This window comes from Electrona antarctica, assembly GCF_951216825.1.
Source record: "Electrona antarctica genome assembly, chromosome: 2".
Lineage (NCBI taxonomy): Eukaryota > Metazoa > Chordata > Actinopteri > Myctophiformes > Myctophidae > Electrona > Electrona antarctica.
Genome location: NC_136807.1, coordinates 19,743,757 through 19,757,854, shown reverse-complemented (window position 1 = coordinate 19,757,854; position 14,098 = coordinate 19,743,757). Strand labels below are relative to the sequence as shown.

The 14,098-nt window shown below is 42.2% G+C and overlaps 1 protein-coding gene across 13 annotated transcripts in view; it reads left to right on the top strand.

Annotated features, from left to right (window-relative positions):
- Positions 1–567: 567 nt before the first annotated feature.
- hspg2 (heparan sulfate proteoglycan 2) overlaps positions 568–14,098 on the top strand; it is a 106,528-nt gene continuing 92,997 nt past the window's right edge. For all 13 annotated transcript variants that reach the window (XM_079490073.1, XM_079490079.1, XM_079490072.1 and 10 more), the window contains exon 1: positions 568–970. In XM_079490073.1, the coding sequence (XP_079346199.1) occupies positions 899–970 (72 nt within the window). In that variant the 5' untranslated portion in view covers positions 568–898. The remainder of the gene's footprint in view (positions 971–14,098) is intronic.

The window sequence follows — 14,098 nt, the reverse complement described above, 5'->3', positions numbered from 1 at the left end:
CCTTCTATGACCGACAGAGGGCAATAAAGCTCAGGGAAATCTAGAAAATGTCAGTAGGCTAAATGGAAATTGGAATACCTGCCGAAAATAAAAAGGTCTTGCGTGTTTATTCCAAGCTCGGAGTCATGGTAATTTATTTATTGGGGCCTGGGGGTGGGTTAAAATGTGTTGTTCAGGTGTACAGTATAAACAATGAGCATTATGCAAAATCAGACATATAAGACAGCACAAAAAAAAATCTCAATTATTCTTAAACATGTCCATTGTCCAAGTTCTGATACTTGATGAAAATTATAAAGTTATATGTGGTAATTTATCATTTGTTCTCAGTTAAAATGTACACTTTACATTTTTGTTACATTTGTAGGTTAAATTAACATTTAGGAAGGTCACGGTGTAGGATTTACAGTATAGCACTGCATATATCTATATTCTGATCCAAATTGGAGCGTGATCCAACCTCCAAGGCCGGCCCTTGGAGGTCTAGGTGGCGTCTCGTCGCTTTGGGATTAACTGTCTTTCAGCACTCCCTGAATTCCATTCCGCCTTTTACTCGGGGCAGAGCGCTCGTGTCTGTGTATCCCAGCGTCGGACTTCTCAGTGACTTGCCCTGGCATAACAAGTCGAAGTTTTGGAGCGCAAGAGAAAGTGGAGCTACTAGAAGGCGCATTTTAAACATCGTTTTGCTTTGATTTTCACTCAGAACAAAACACTAGAGGATCGCTAATTGTTGATGAAGTCCCGCCGGGTGTGGGACGCACAGGAGCAGTTTGTTTTTCTTATAGAAAAGAACATTTAAGAAGGTGCATACATACAACACACTACCCCAGTGGCCAGGAGCGAAGGACCTTGATTTTCCTTTCCCCAGCATTTGCAGCCTCTGCTGGGTTGGTGGAAAATGGGCACTGATCGGTTCCGTTCGATCTCTGGACTTATTCTCAGTTTGCTACTCGCATGCCAACTGGTAAAAGTAAGTATTTAAATTATTTTAATTGGTAATATTTTAAACTTTTTTGAAAGTGGGATTGCAATGGTGTTTTTATTCATTTTATACGCAAAGACCTTAGAAATCAGAGCCTGCTGTCCTATTAAAGTCAAAGCACAAGTGATGTTACTATTTTTGTTCAGTAAATAGTGCGGTCTGGTAGTGGAGCACACTTGCAAGTGGGCTGAAGATTCCAAACCACACAGTAACACCAGACTGTAGGCTACTATAAAGATGCTTTTTAAAGTAATCTGACGAACTAGTCTAGGATCTCGAGTGGCGTGAAGGTGATCTAATTCTGTCCATAGAAACAAGCTATTCATAGTCGCACTGGAGTTTGCCTTGAACTTTCTCAAACTTACACCTTACGTCACCTCACTTTAGTCAACATTAATCTAGCCAAGAAATAATACAAAAGACAACGTTGTAACAAAATAATAAACAAATGTAAATCAGGTGTTCAATGTCATGGGGTTCTATCCTAAATCTACTCCTGCTGGGAAATTGTCCAGTAGTAGCCTACCGGTGAAATGTATTTCTGTGGGCTACTGTTTCTGATTTGATTCAATTAACTCACACTGAATTTGTATGGTTTGGCATTCAGTAGCAAAAGGAATCATCCTTTAGCATGAAATGGGTTCTCTTCATATTGCTGTAGTCAGTGTATCTAGGCTAGTGTATCATATGTGATATGGGACATAGAACATTGCTATGAGTGAGAACCATCTGATGATGGATAATGTGTGGCCTTGTACCTCTCTGCCCTCCATTGCCGGCTCCAGTTGGTGTGGTTGATATTCTGCTCACAAGGAAATACTTAGAAAATGGTAGAATATTGTTTTTTGATTGATTGATTGATTGAATACTTTATTAGTCAGAAATGTAAACGGCACAAAGGTATAGTAAGACATTGGCAAAAAGGATAACACAAAAAGGGACTAGCAGAGAGCAGACATTGGCTAAACCTTTCACCACACATACTGTAGGATTCAAGGTTTACAACATCATACAGTGTTGGCCTCCAGAATAAAACAAGGGTCTTTTATGAATTATAATCACTTTTATCTCAAAGGTCATTTGAATGCATAGTAATTTGTCTTGGTGATATTGGTCCAAAGAGACATATGGACAATCTACAAAAGTTCTCAGCAGACTATAAGGACCACTCACAGTGGATGGACAGTGCAAAACATCTCATGGATTATTATACACAATTTATATGCATTCAACATTATATAGCTATGTGCTATCAGCCTATCAAGCAGATACCAGCATGATCTTATCATCCCAATCAGTGAGATAAGATGTGAGATACATAACCTCCACAAAGTTATGCCTTAGAAATATAAATGTGCACTCCTCTGAGTGCAGATCTCCACCAGACTGGGTTGCATACTGAGAGCTGTGTTAGTTGAGGTGAAGCCATCTATGTGTGACGGGCCGTATGGGTTTAAGTGAATTTGCTTTTGAGGCTGATTTAAAATAAAACCACACTTGTGAAGTGAGGGGCGCCTTTTACTGTGGCTGCCACATGACGGCACGGGGAGCATACTGAAAACCAACATCAAAAGTCCATAGACTTGGCTGTCCCGGGGAGGGGGGCTGCTTAAAGCAAACATTAAAAATCCATAGACTTGGCTGCCACATGACGTCATGAGTGAAAGCCAGATGTTGGAGGGGCTATCGCCCCTCAAGACGGACAGACGGGAGCGAAAACATAATCCCCGCCCACAGCCGTTTCAGCCTGGCGGTAATAAACACAAATCCCAAATTCCAGATGGGATGTTGTGATTGCTGTCAATGTCCAAGCTAATATTAAATGACCTGCTATACCACAGTGTTATTATCGGGCATAACGATAGCAGGATAATTGAATTATCTGCAACCAGGAGCATCTGTTTCTTGCATTATGAGTTTGAACTTTGGCTGTTTGAGGCCTGCCTGACTCTTTGATTCAATTTAGCATGTGTACTGGTGTTACTACGGACCTCCATTCAACCATCTGGAAGGAATGTCAAGGTCACTCAGTCACGCGATTAATTACATACATCCTGCCATGAACCATCAGTAGTACTTAATCGAGGGAGAGCACTATGCTGTTTGATCCCTCTTAACCTGGTGTCCCTTTTATAGGCATGTAATTACTGGTATAGGTGAACTGAACACAAGATTTTACAGAATATCTACAACCTCACAACACTTTGTGATGCGACACATTGAGAACTTGTAGATCAGCTATTTTTAACAAATACTGAAAGCAGCTATGCATACAAAAATATTTTGTTTTGGGTTCATAGGACAGATTGTGGTGCTCCTAGCTTGAGGCCTATCTTGATCATGTGAACAACAGAGCATGAGTCACTTTGTTTTCTGGTGAATGACATCAGGAGTGTGAACTGCAGACACTTTTGGATCATAGATATGTCCCAGTATAGACTGTCAGAAGTGTCCCTTAATACTTCATTGGGGAGGACTGGAGATCGGGGGCGGGTTCCCTGGATTCCTATGTCTGTAGGCTGTGTGTGAGCCATTGTCATCTAATGTGTAACCCACCCCTTTCTCCACTGCTACAAGCACAATTTATACAATAACATTTTGATCTTGTAATTTGGTCTGGGGCAGTGGGCAGGCTTGTCCATTGAAGGGAAGTCAGTATGCAGTGGATTGCATTTGAGGGCGTTCTACCTGGTGTTTAATTCCAATTCAGAGTCAATGAGGATTTGAAGGGGCCCTAGAGCACAGCAGTGCAAACACCAACTCCATTCCAGAGTTTGAAGAAGGTCTATCCCCCACCCCCTCCGAGCCCAAGCCCCATGGGGATAATTGGTAGAAGACTGGGCTCAGTAAACATTGCATTGTTGAGTTATAGCCTCAAGAGACAGGGTTGGTGGTGGGACACTGTTCTGAAGTGACTCGCTCTTCTTCAGGCTCACTGGTACATATGGAGCGCAGGCTGGCCAGCAGGCGCATTGGCATTTGTTATTGACTCTGCAGTGAGGTGTGACTGGAGCCTGCCTGTGTAGGTCATAGAGGTGAGGACTCTGAACCCAACTCTGCTTCACAGTTCATTCAGCAGGGCCTCCTCATGATTTATTCACAGCCAAGGTTAGACACTTGAAGCACCCCCTACCACCCCATTTCCTAAAACCCACCTCTTTCAATTCATGCCTCTTTTCTTATGCAAGTGGTCAACTCGGTTGTTCTCATGTGAGTCTGAACATCACCCGAGCTCAGAAATTACGGGGCCAAAAATTAATTTAAAGTTTACTCTCTTTAAAAGACCATGGTTTCATGTAAATGCATCAACAGGATTGATATTTCTCACTTGAATTCACATTTTTAATTATATGATTACGATTTATAACAGCCTGGAAGGCCTGGGTTCGGTTTATTCAGATTAAAAGCGACTGTGTGCATTTTAGATGGGTTATCCTGCAGTACATCCCTCGCTCAAAGGGTTTGCTTCTACCGTGCCTATCTTTGCAAACATCCCCCTTCCCTCAGATGTCTCCTCACAATACAGTGTCTTCTGTGGTTGTGGGATAGCTCTGCTTTCATGTATGTTGCTTCCATGTCCGACTGAGGGCAGACTCCAAACACAGCTGCAGCTCAGCTGGTACTGCAGAGGTGCCATGCATGTGCTAACATATTCATGTGCACACATATTCATGGTGCTGCCTACTGCGACTAGAGACCAGCTATTTTCACTTCCACTTCCTCTAGAGTCTATAGTGTATTCGATTTCCTTGAAACCACCTCATCTGTTCCTATGATACTTGACCAAAGCTTAAACCTACAGTAGTTTCAAAGCTTAAACTCTTTATCTGTCCTGTGTTACTTTTACATTTTCTTACTTTCATGTGACAATTCTACATTCATATGCAAAATCATATTTGGATAATGTTATTTATTTTCTTATCTTTCTTTTTGGATGTAATTATTCTGTTCCTTAATTTTGATTTATGGATGTTTGGAGATCAGAGGAGGAGGTTGGCTATTTGCGTACTTCTATTGACATCTGTGTGATGTAACACACACACACACACACACACACTCTGTGGGGGATGTGCGGGTGGTACTTTAGCATCACTTATTTGATTGCTACAGTATACAATACATCTATACTTCGTTAGTGTTAGCAGAAAAAAGAAAACCTTAGGAGCAATTCAATATTCAGAACTGGTGGGGGGAATTAGCTTCAGATCAATAGGATGTGCAGTATACATCTACAGTATATATCAATATCGAAGGCATACTGTGCTTACATTTAAAAGGAAGTTAAATCTTCTTTGCGGGCAAAGTTGTAGATTTTAGACACATTATTACTTCATGGATCAAATTAAGGCACAAGAGGTGATAATCATACAAACTACACATATTTTCATACATTATATACTACTTGAGTAGGGCACGCCTAGGCCAATATATTCCCTCTCTTTACTGTTTTATGGAGCTAGAGGTGTCATAAACCAAGTCATGAGTTCATGGATAGGTCACAGATTGTCTTGAGGACAATGCCCTCTGTCTCTTCCAGCCTGCAACCAAGTAGCCACTAGTCAGACCCTCCCCTCAGCACCAGTCTTTTACTGAAAACTAGTCACACCCTCCCCTCAGCACCAGTCTTTTACTGAAAACTAGTCACACCCTCCCCTCAGCTCCCCTCAGTCTTTTACTGTAAGAGTCTGGGCAGACATAGCCACACGTTAATTACATTACTGAAGACTTGTATGAGTTAACAAAGACAAATCCCATTCCCTACTATAGGAAAAAGATGAGACCCAGAGCAAGCCCTTTTCCCATACATTTCCTTATCTTTCCATTAAAAGTATTTAAGCTGAAAATCACCGTCCTAGGGGATAGGGCCTTTATTCACTGCAGTACCCAGTGTGCATTCTGATAGATAGAGTTGGGAAACAGCGACCTTTACATTTTGAATTTGATTTGGTGGGACTGATGAAAACAGACTAGCATAGAGTCTGAACAGACTGTATATAGAGTCTGTCCAGCCTTCAGCAAGCTGATGGATGTGAAACCTTTTCTATTCCAGTTCAAAGCTTGCTCTCTAACTTTTTGCGATTCATTCAACTGCCAAGTTAACGGTATTGCACTTTCGCTTTGAAAGCACTTTATTGACGTCTGTGCCTTATTGAATCCTCCCATTGTCTGTTCTAGTGGTGTTGATGTGAAGGCCCATGGGTGTTCTACTTATTGCTCAGAAGAGCTCATGCATTGTCTTGTACTATTTTTTCCCCACCTTCTACAGATCCGCTTAACAGGGGTTGCTGCCCTAATTTTCAACAAGGCTTTTTTGTGCGTGACAGAATGGATTTTGCAAGTGCACGTTAGTTTTTCTTCTGAGGCTTTAACACAGAGTTTGACCCTGCTGCTATCCCATAACAAATAATCCTCAATGTTTCTTATCTGGACTGATCACAGTAGTAGTGTAGAGGCCTCTACACAGTCAAAGCTGGGGTGTTCCCTTAACTCAGATATTACGCTTTCGCAGGCAAAAGAATATATCAGATTTTGCTGTGTGCTTCTTTTTCATGTGAGACAAGACTGTACCTGCCAAACAGAGTAGCTTCCTTTTTGTTCCATATTAGGCTATGTCCTTAGGCATGGAGCAGTTTTTCATTTGGTTTAATTCCTCAGTGGAAAAGACATAAAGAATAACTTCTTATTAACTTGTCTTCCTTTGTTCCTAAAATGGGCAAGGCATGTAGCAGCAGATGGTCCTTTTACCGATGTACCTCAGCCTCTTGGGCTGCCTATGACAGTCAGTTCAGTTTTGTTCAGTTGAGATGATTATGTATAATTTCTCCCCCAACCATTTCAGGGTATTACAGTATATCTCAAAACCTCCCAATGTATGAATGAATGAACCATTGTAAAGCGCTTTGAGCACTTGGAAAAGTGCTATAAAAATGCAATTCATTACATTTTATTAAAACCTAATTTGTGTGGCACATGATGCCGGAAATAGCCTGCAAGATTGTGAGTAGCTGGCGCCTCAGCTCGTGACGGCACTGTGCTGACACAGAATATCGGTACAGTAGGTGTACAGTAACAGTACAGTAACCGTGCCACAGCAAAAGGTTGGCAAACAGGTAACTTTTGAAGCCACTGCCAAAATATGTCTCAGTTTGTCTCTGAGTTGACCTGCTTAGAGAAGTGCTCAGCTCTCATGTCAGCACATGAGCCCCTCCTCCTCTGCCCCTTTCTCATGCTGCACTGAAGAGGCCCACTGAAGAGGTAGGAGATAAAACTTCTGTGAGAGCAACACCGCTCTGTTCTGTGTTAGCATGTCAGCAGCTGTACCGTCCACCAGACATAACAACTCATTCTCTTTGCTGCGCGTGCAGTGCACTACACACGCATGCACATGCCCAAGCACACACACACACACACACACACACACACACACACACACACACACACACACACACACACACACACACACACACAACACTCACTCACACCTCCTTTCTTTCCCCTCATCTGCACCCACCCCTTTTTACTCTAGCACTGTTTTTAGTACTGTTTTTAGTAGATACACTGTAGCTACCTGAGTTGTTGCGAACACCCGTATCTTAGGTTTCGTATCTTATAATCTTTGTTCATTTCCTGCCCTGGCTGCATGATCGCCTCTGTCAACGTGCAACACTTCACCATACCCTGAAGAACAAGGGTGGAGGAAATATGTGATTCATTCATTGTTTCATCACAAGATATCTTTAGAGAAGTGCCAGTGGTTCTCAAAGTAGGGTCAGGGGTCCTCAGCAAAAATGTCAAAGTTTAATCATTTCAATGCTGTTATTTTCTACTTCTTGCAATGGGTCTGGTCCACAAGATTCGATACACCACCAAGATACCCATGTACCTGTCTAAATACTTCCTTAATGTTAACGAAGTCCACACCCACAACACCAGAGGGAGTGCACCAAACCATGTACAACCCAGATTCGGCACAAACAAGGGACTAAATTATTTTCGCTCCTATGCCACCAAAATGTGGAACGCCCTACCAACAGTCATTAAGACACGCGAATCCCTTGACTCCTTCAAAACCGCTCTCAAAGGGCACCCACGGACGTCTGCAATTCGAAACTTGCCCCCGTAAAATCTGAACCACCACTCCTTTTTCCCATGTTTCTTTTCCCTTTTTACCTCCATTATGATGAATTCCTGTTCTGTTCTTTGGCCATATAGAAGTGTCTATTTGTACGTCTCTAAATGTTTTGATTAATTGAAGTGTAATGCTTTATTGGGTCGTCCACTCACAGTTAACAGTCTTTGTATTGAGTTGTGCTTGAAATGTACTGTAATTCTGCAAACTGTTAATAAATATTTCAATCAATCAATCAATGGGCTCATTGAATCTACCAGGTCACAATGCCTCACGATGCAACTCGTTGTGAGCCTGTAGATCTGCTATTTTCAAAACAAATTTGAAATGATTTAGCAACACTATGCTTCTTTTATCTGAGCCCTGGCATAACATCTTTTCAGATCTTTTTAGAGTGCCAACCGAAAGGGCGTTGTGGTTCAGACGTGGGCAGGATCCCATTGTTTTAGTGCAGTGATTTGTGATGGTCCGAGACTTTCTGGCCTTTGCTGAATTGTCATCCTGTTGAGGAAATGAAACCTGGAATTATCTGCAGGACAAGGGGAGCACACTTCCCCCAGAGCAAAGTTTACTCAGGCTTTCCTGTGTGCATGTCCTGTCCCATACATACCAACAGTAATAACCCGCCATATTTGTTGTGTTTCCGCCGTTCCCCACCCCAACTTTTGTCTCCTTCACTCCTAAGCTTATGCACTCTCTGAAGTATGTTTGGATTTGAAAATCTCTGAATGTCTATCTTCCTTCGAGTCATTCCTGTCTTACCAATAACACTTTTATATACCTCCCCTGCACTTTTAGTAAACCCCTCATATAGAGTAAACATGCTGGGAATGGGACATTTTGTTTTGATGTCTTCCAGAGAGAAATCTAATTCATTTGGAGTGGCTGCCATCTGTTCAGAGATTTTGGTGTCAAAACTGCACAGAAGCACCCATACGTTTTTTCACTTGGCAAATAATGTGTTGGAAATAGAAATTCATAAGTTCTCTTGGACTTCATCGCAAAGAGCATTGCCAATTCCACAACCCGTTGTTATTATTCCTCTCACAGTAAGGTTGTGATATTTGCAGTTCTGTTTCAGCTGAGAGGACCTGTTTGCTTGGTAATATTTTCCATCCAGGTTTGTTGACTTTGAAGATGTGAATGTTGCAAGCCAAACTATCTCATCATGGAAAAGCTCTTTGATTGAAATACACTTATTCACATACTCTATTTCTAATGAAAATAGAATTTAAGTTGTATCAAATCGCAGAGATATATAGACAATATATAGTTTTGGCTATAAGCAGAGAACATGTTTTTCTAGATACTCTTTTAGCCCTGTTAGCAGCAGATCTTTGTGTCGGTTGGTCTGTCCCAGAGTAATCTAGTAAGAGAGTGGCGACACGCTTTGATCTCTCCGCAAAGCGGGTGCCTATGGGCTATAGTTCCAAACCATTGAGATAGAATGAGCACTTCCACATTCCATTGTTACAATGGGAGTCGACGCTAGTGTCGCCACTCTCTTACTATAGATTACTTTGGTCTGTGCATCCTACACATTGGTCCAGAACAACATATCTCAAAAAGTTCCAGATGGATTGTCATGAACTTTGCTGTGTACCTTCATATAATCCAAAGAGGATGGCTCCTACTGATTTTGGTGACCCCATAGTCCTTCCTCTAGCATCACCATTGCCAAAAATGTCTACTTTCTCATAGTTTACTCCTAATTAATAATAATAAGATGATCTTTAGCTGTGAACCTTCACAGTTCATTATCTGCACACTCTGCAGATAATGAACCATACTGATTTTGGCCTAAGGTGGTGGCACCCACAGGCCAAAATGTCAAATTTGCACATAATACTGTATATCTCATAATGTTGGCAGATGCAGGATGAATCCTATTGATTTTGAAGACCCTGTGGCCTTTCTTAGCACCCCCTTCAGACAATACCAGATAAATTACCAGATTTAGTTGTACAACACTATACTGGAGACGTGCGGAGCGCATTAAATTACCACAAATTTCACACTAACCAGATTTCGGGGGGGTCTTTAAGTGTGTGGTTTGTTGTGAAACAGGGAGATGCTGGAGCAGATTGATAGATGTTGTGAGAATGTTTGGGAGGGAAAATGTATCCGTTGATAAGCAGGGAATGTGAATGAGTGGCTGAGTGCTTCACCAGATAAAAATCACAACTTGGTGCACCATACTGGTTACTACAAGCTCATTACTTTATGTTCTAAGCATTCAGACACTTTGTCAAATGTAGTCATTAGGAAAAGGTTTCCGTATCTTCGCCATATAAGGAAAAGTTTCCCTACTTGAGTCAATCCAATGAAAATATTGACACACAGGCATCACGCCCTAACCAACAGTACCAACTCACTGATTTGAGTAGCTAGCATCCATGTTGACATGTTGTGACAGTGTTCTAGATATAGAATAGTCAACCCAATACCTGGCAGGCTTGGTTGAAGCTGGATGTTGGCCATGTCGGTTAGGCAAAGGGAATTTCTGTGGTTTCTTACAAAAGTGGACGTATATAATTTTCTCTGCAACCAAACCATCTGTTGATTCCCGGGACTCAGCTGTTATACAAATACACTCTGTTTTAGGGCTGGCTTATCTAGTTCCGATTAGTGCCTTTCATCTGTTCATCAGGGAGAACAGGAAGGCACTCACTTTATATAGAGTACAATTACAGCTACCATGTATTCATCTTCTGGGAAAACTAATCACTACCTTCCTTCAAAACTGAGACCATTAGAATAGAGATGAATTATGTGTCACAAATAAATGAAGTTCACAGTAATTAGCCAGTAACCACTGAGAATGTCCTCACCAGTCACCACATCACATTACTGTGATGGGACTGACCTATTGGCAAACCAGCTGTTGATCATTTGCAGATGTAGTTTGTTCACAGACATGACAGATTATGGTGGTGATTGATTGGCATCACTGGCGGAGGGAATGTCCCACAGGCCCTGATGCGAGATTGACAGCCCAGGCCGCTCCCCCCCTCCCCCCCTATTACCCCACTTAGCTTCAGGATTCTGGAAAGTTGATTAAGTATAGTCTCTTCATTTTTCAGTTCAAGTGGTAAAGTTAACGTTGGCATGTGTTCATCTTTATTACTGTTGTTGTCTTTCACCGGTATGCGACTTCACTCACCTCCACTCAGTGTGGATGGAGCTGTTGTGTTTGTTGTGGTTCCATTTCCAATGCCACCTTTACTCCATCTATCTTGCCCTCTCTTTTGAAAGTGTCTGTGGTTCTTGTTCTTTTATGTCTTGTTTTGACTGTTCAAAGAATCAAAACTCAACTTTACCAGGCGACTGCAGAGTCTGCAGTGCTAAAACTGTTCACAGCAACACCGGACAGACCGGAGCAAACACTTCTGTACTCTCTCTGTAACGTGCAGCCAGACGAGCCCAGTTTAAACACTCTTTCCGGCGAAGGGCCCTTCACAATATAGCGTCTCTCTTTATACCTCCCAATGAACTATATTTTACACTGGTTAATATTGACAGGAAATGTAGTCTTAGTCGCGGTAACTTGTTTGTGGGAGAGAGAGCCAGAGAGAGAGAGAGAGAGTTTACAGTGTACTACGGTAGGAGCGGCCGCCAGGCCCCCTGATGCAACTGCTTCCCCTGCTTCCCCTGCTTATTGTCTTGATCTTCAGTTTAACTCATTGGCACTTTTCAGAAGCCTTAATCGTGCGTGTACAATCTATTGGATGTGCTCATCTGTGCTGAGGATCTTGACCACTCTTGTTGATTTTTTCCCCCACTAGTTCATATCCATCTCATCACCTCTTCTTGCCAAGTGGTGCAATTATTGCTTTAAAGGGGGTAATTAAATGGTTCTTCCCCTGAACTGAGGGCCTGTGTGATTTATGTAGACTGTAAGTGCCTGCAGGAGGTTGTTTCATCAATGCCAGGATGAAGGGACCCTGTCCTCTCCACAAGTTTCCCCTGGTGAGCCACTATTATCACACTGTCCTGGACACAAAGGATGGAGACAGGGCTACACAGGGGCCTAGATTTGGGACAAAGACGAGACTGCAGTCAAGATTCCCTGGCACAGACACAAGGTCTGCGCTTGTGGGCACATATCTAACTTCAGTCTGTTTCACCAGGGATTCCATGCTGCAAGGGAGAATTAATGGAAAACCAATTTCAGATATATCAGAACAGACAAGTTTGTTCATGGCCAACGACAGCCAGGTAGCATTTATTTTCACAGTCAATTCAACCATGAGATGAGTGCAATGTCTCTGAGAGCCAGTCTGCTCTATTGCTCCTGGCCCCATCCATCTGGCCAGGAAAAGTTGGAGCTGTGCGAAGGAGTGAATATTTACTCACATGATTGTATTGGGGAAATACAATGCAACCTCCACCTCAGAGGTGCTTTAGATTATATGAACAAAAGCTTGTATTCTTACAGTGTCATTACAGGCTGAGGTGGCACAGCTTTATATAGAGAATGGAATGCAGGATCTGAAGCAGTGACGTAAGCTTGCTGGTGAAAGCTGAGGCTCAAATTATCTTCTTTCTTCCCTTTTCCCTTGAAAGGTCATGAACTGGCTTGTGCTGGCTTGTCTGTTAGCAGTGGTGATGAGTCACGTGTGGAGCAGAGTGCAGTTAGTTTCACTGCCTTCTCTCTTACCTGGCTGACTGTCTGATTAACCACTAGAGTTCAGTGCATTTTCACAAGGACACAACAGAGCCTGTAATTACCCATTATTATAGTAGGAAATGAATCCATCACATCTGCTTCCAATGAATGGGCAGGCTAGCCCTCCTGCTGTCTTGTATCGTTGCATAAACCTCTGGCAAACAGATGTCTTTGTAGGTGTAAGAGCACCTTCAAATTAGGGCCGGCCTTTGAATTATGAGGACAGGTGAAATGTGTCTGTCAACCACTGAGAGGTGGATGTTCTCAGACTTTGTTTATGGTTTGCCTGATCATGGCCTTAAAACCTCTTGAGCCCCATTGCCCCCACCGGCGGGGGCAGCGGCTCAGAACCTCTGAACAGTGCTCAGCGGGTCAATGGAGACCCAATTGGTCTCCGGTTCCAACTCCGATGTTGCAGATTTTCCCCTTGGACCCCCCTGGGGTTTAAGAGGTTAAGGCAGGGGTGTCCAAACTTTTTTCAAAGGGGGCCATATTAGAAAATATTAAAACACCCAAGGGCCAACTACATCATTTAGCTTCGGATTTAAACAATTCTATTTAACTATCATCATCAATATTTAATATCAATGGTCTTTTGTCAGGTCTGTGCTGTGAACAGCCTTACGTCACATTACTAAATGTAACCAAGCAAACAAGGTAAAATAAATAAATACAAGGAACAAGGAACACTGACAAATTATACTCTGGGAAATGCCCATGTTAAAAAACTTGTAAAAAAGTCACATACTGTAGGGCAGGCCGTTCATAATACAATTCAGGTATGAAGCTGCAGGCCGTATAAAATTCGCCCCTGGGCCGCATTTGGCCCGCGGGCCGCACTTTGGACACTGCCTTAAGGTCTGCTAGTACATATAGCCGGAACTATTTATGATATTATTAAGGTGACTTGGTGTAAATTATTCATCTCTTGTGCTCTTTATGCTTACCATTTAGACTAGAGGGTTAAGCCCAAACCACACCAATGCAACTCTGAGTTGCATTGGTGTGGTTTACCTTAAAAACCGTTTTGTCCCAACCCGACCATTTGGTGTGGTTTAGAGAGCTAAAACAGGTTAGAAAGAACCAAAACTTTCAATTTATAGATTTAACGTTTTTAATTTAACAGTGAGTGATTTAACAGTCATAATTGAAGACAGAAGGGTTATGGACAGAACAATATATCTTCTAACATTGCATGTTAATGTTGTGGAACAAACACTGAAACATGTGCAAGGATATAGTATAGACTTCATTGGATAACAAATCTACTAGCTCACGTGTTCTTTGTGAGTTTGTAGATCTGCAATTACAGTACAGA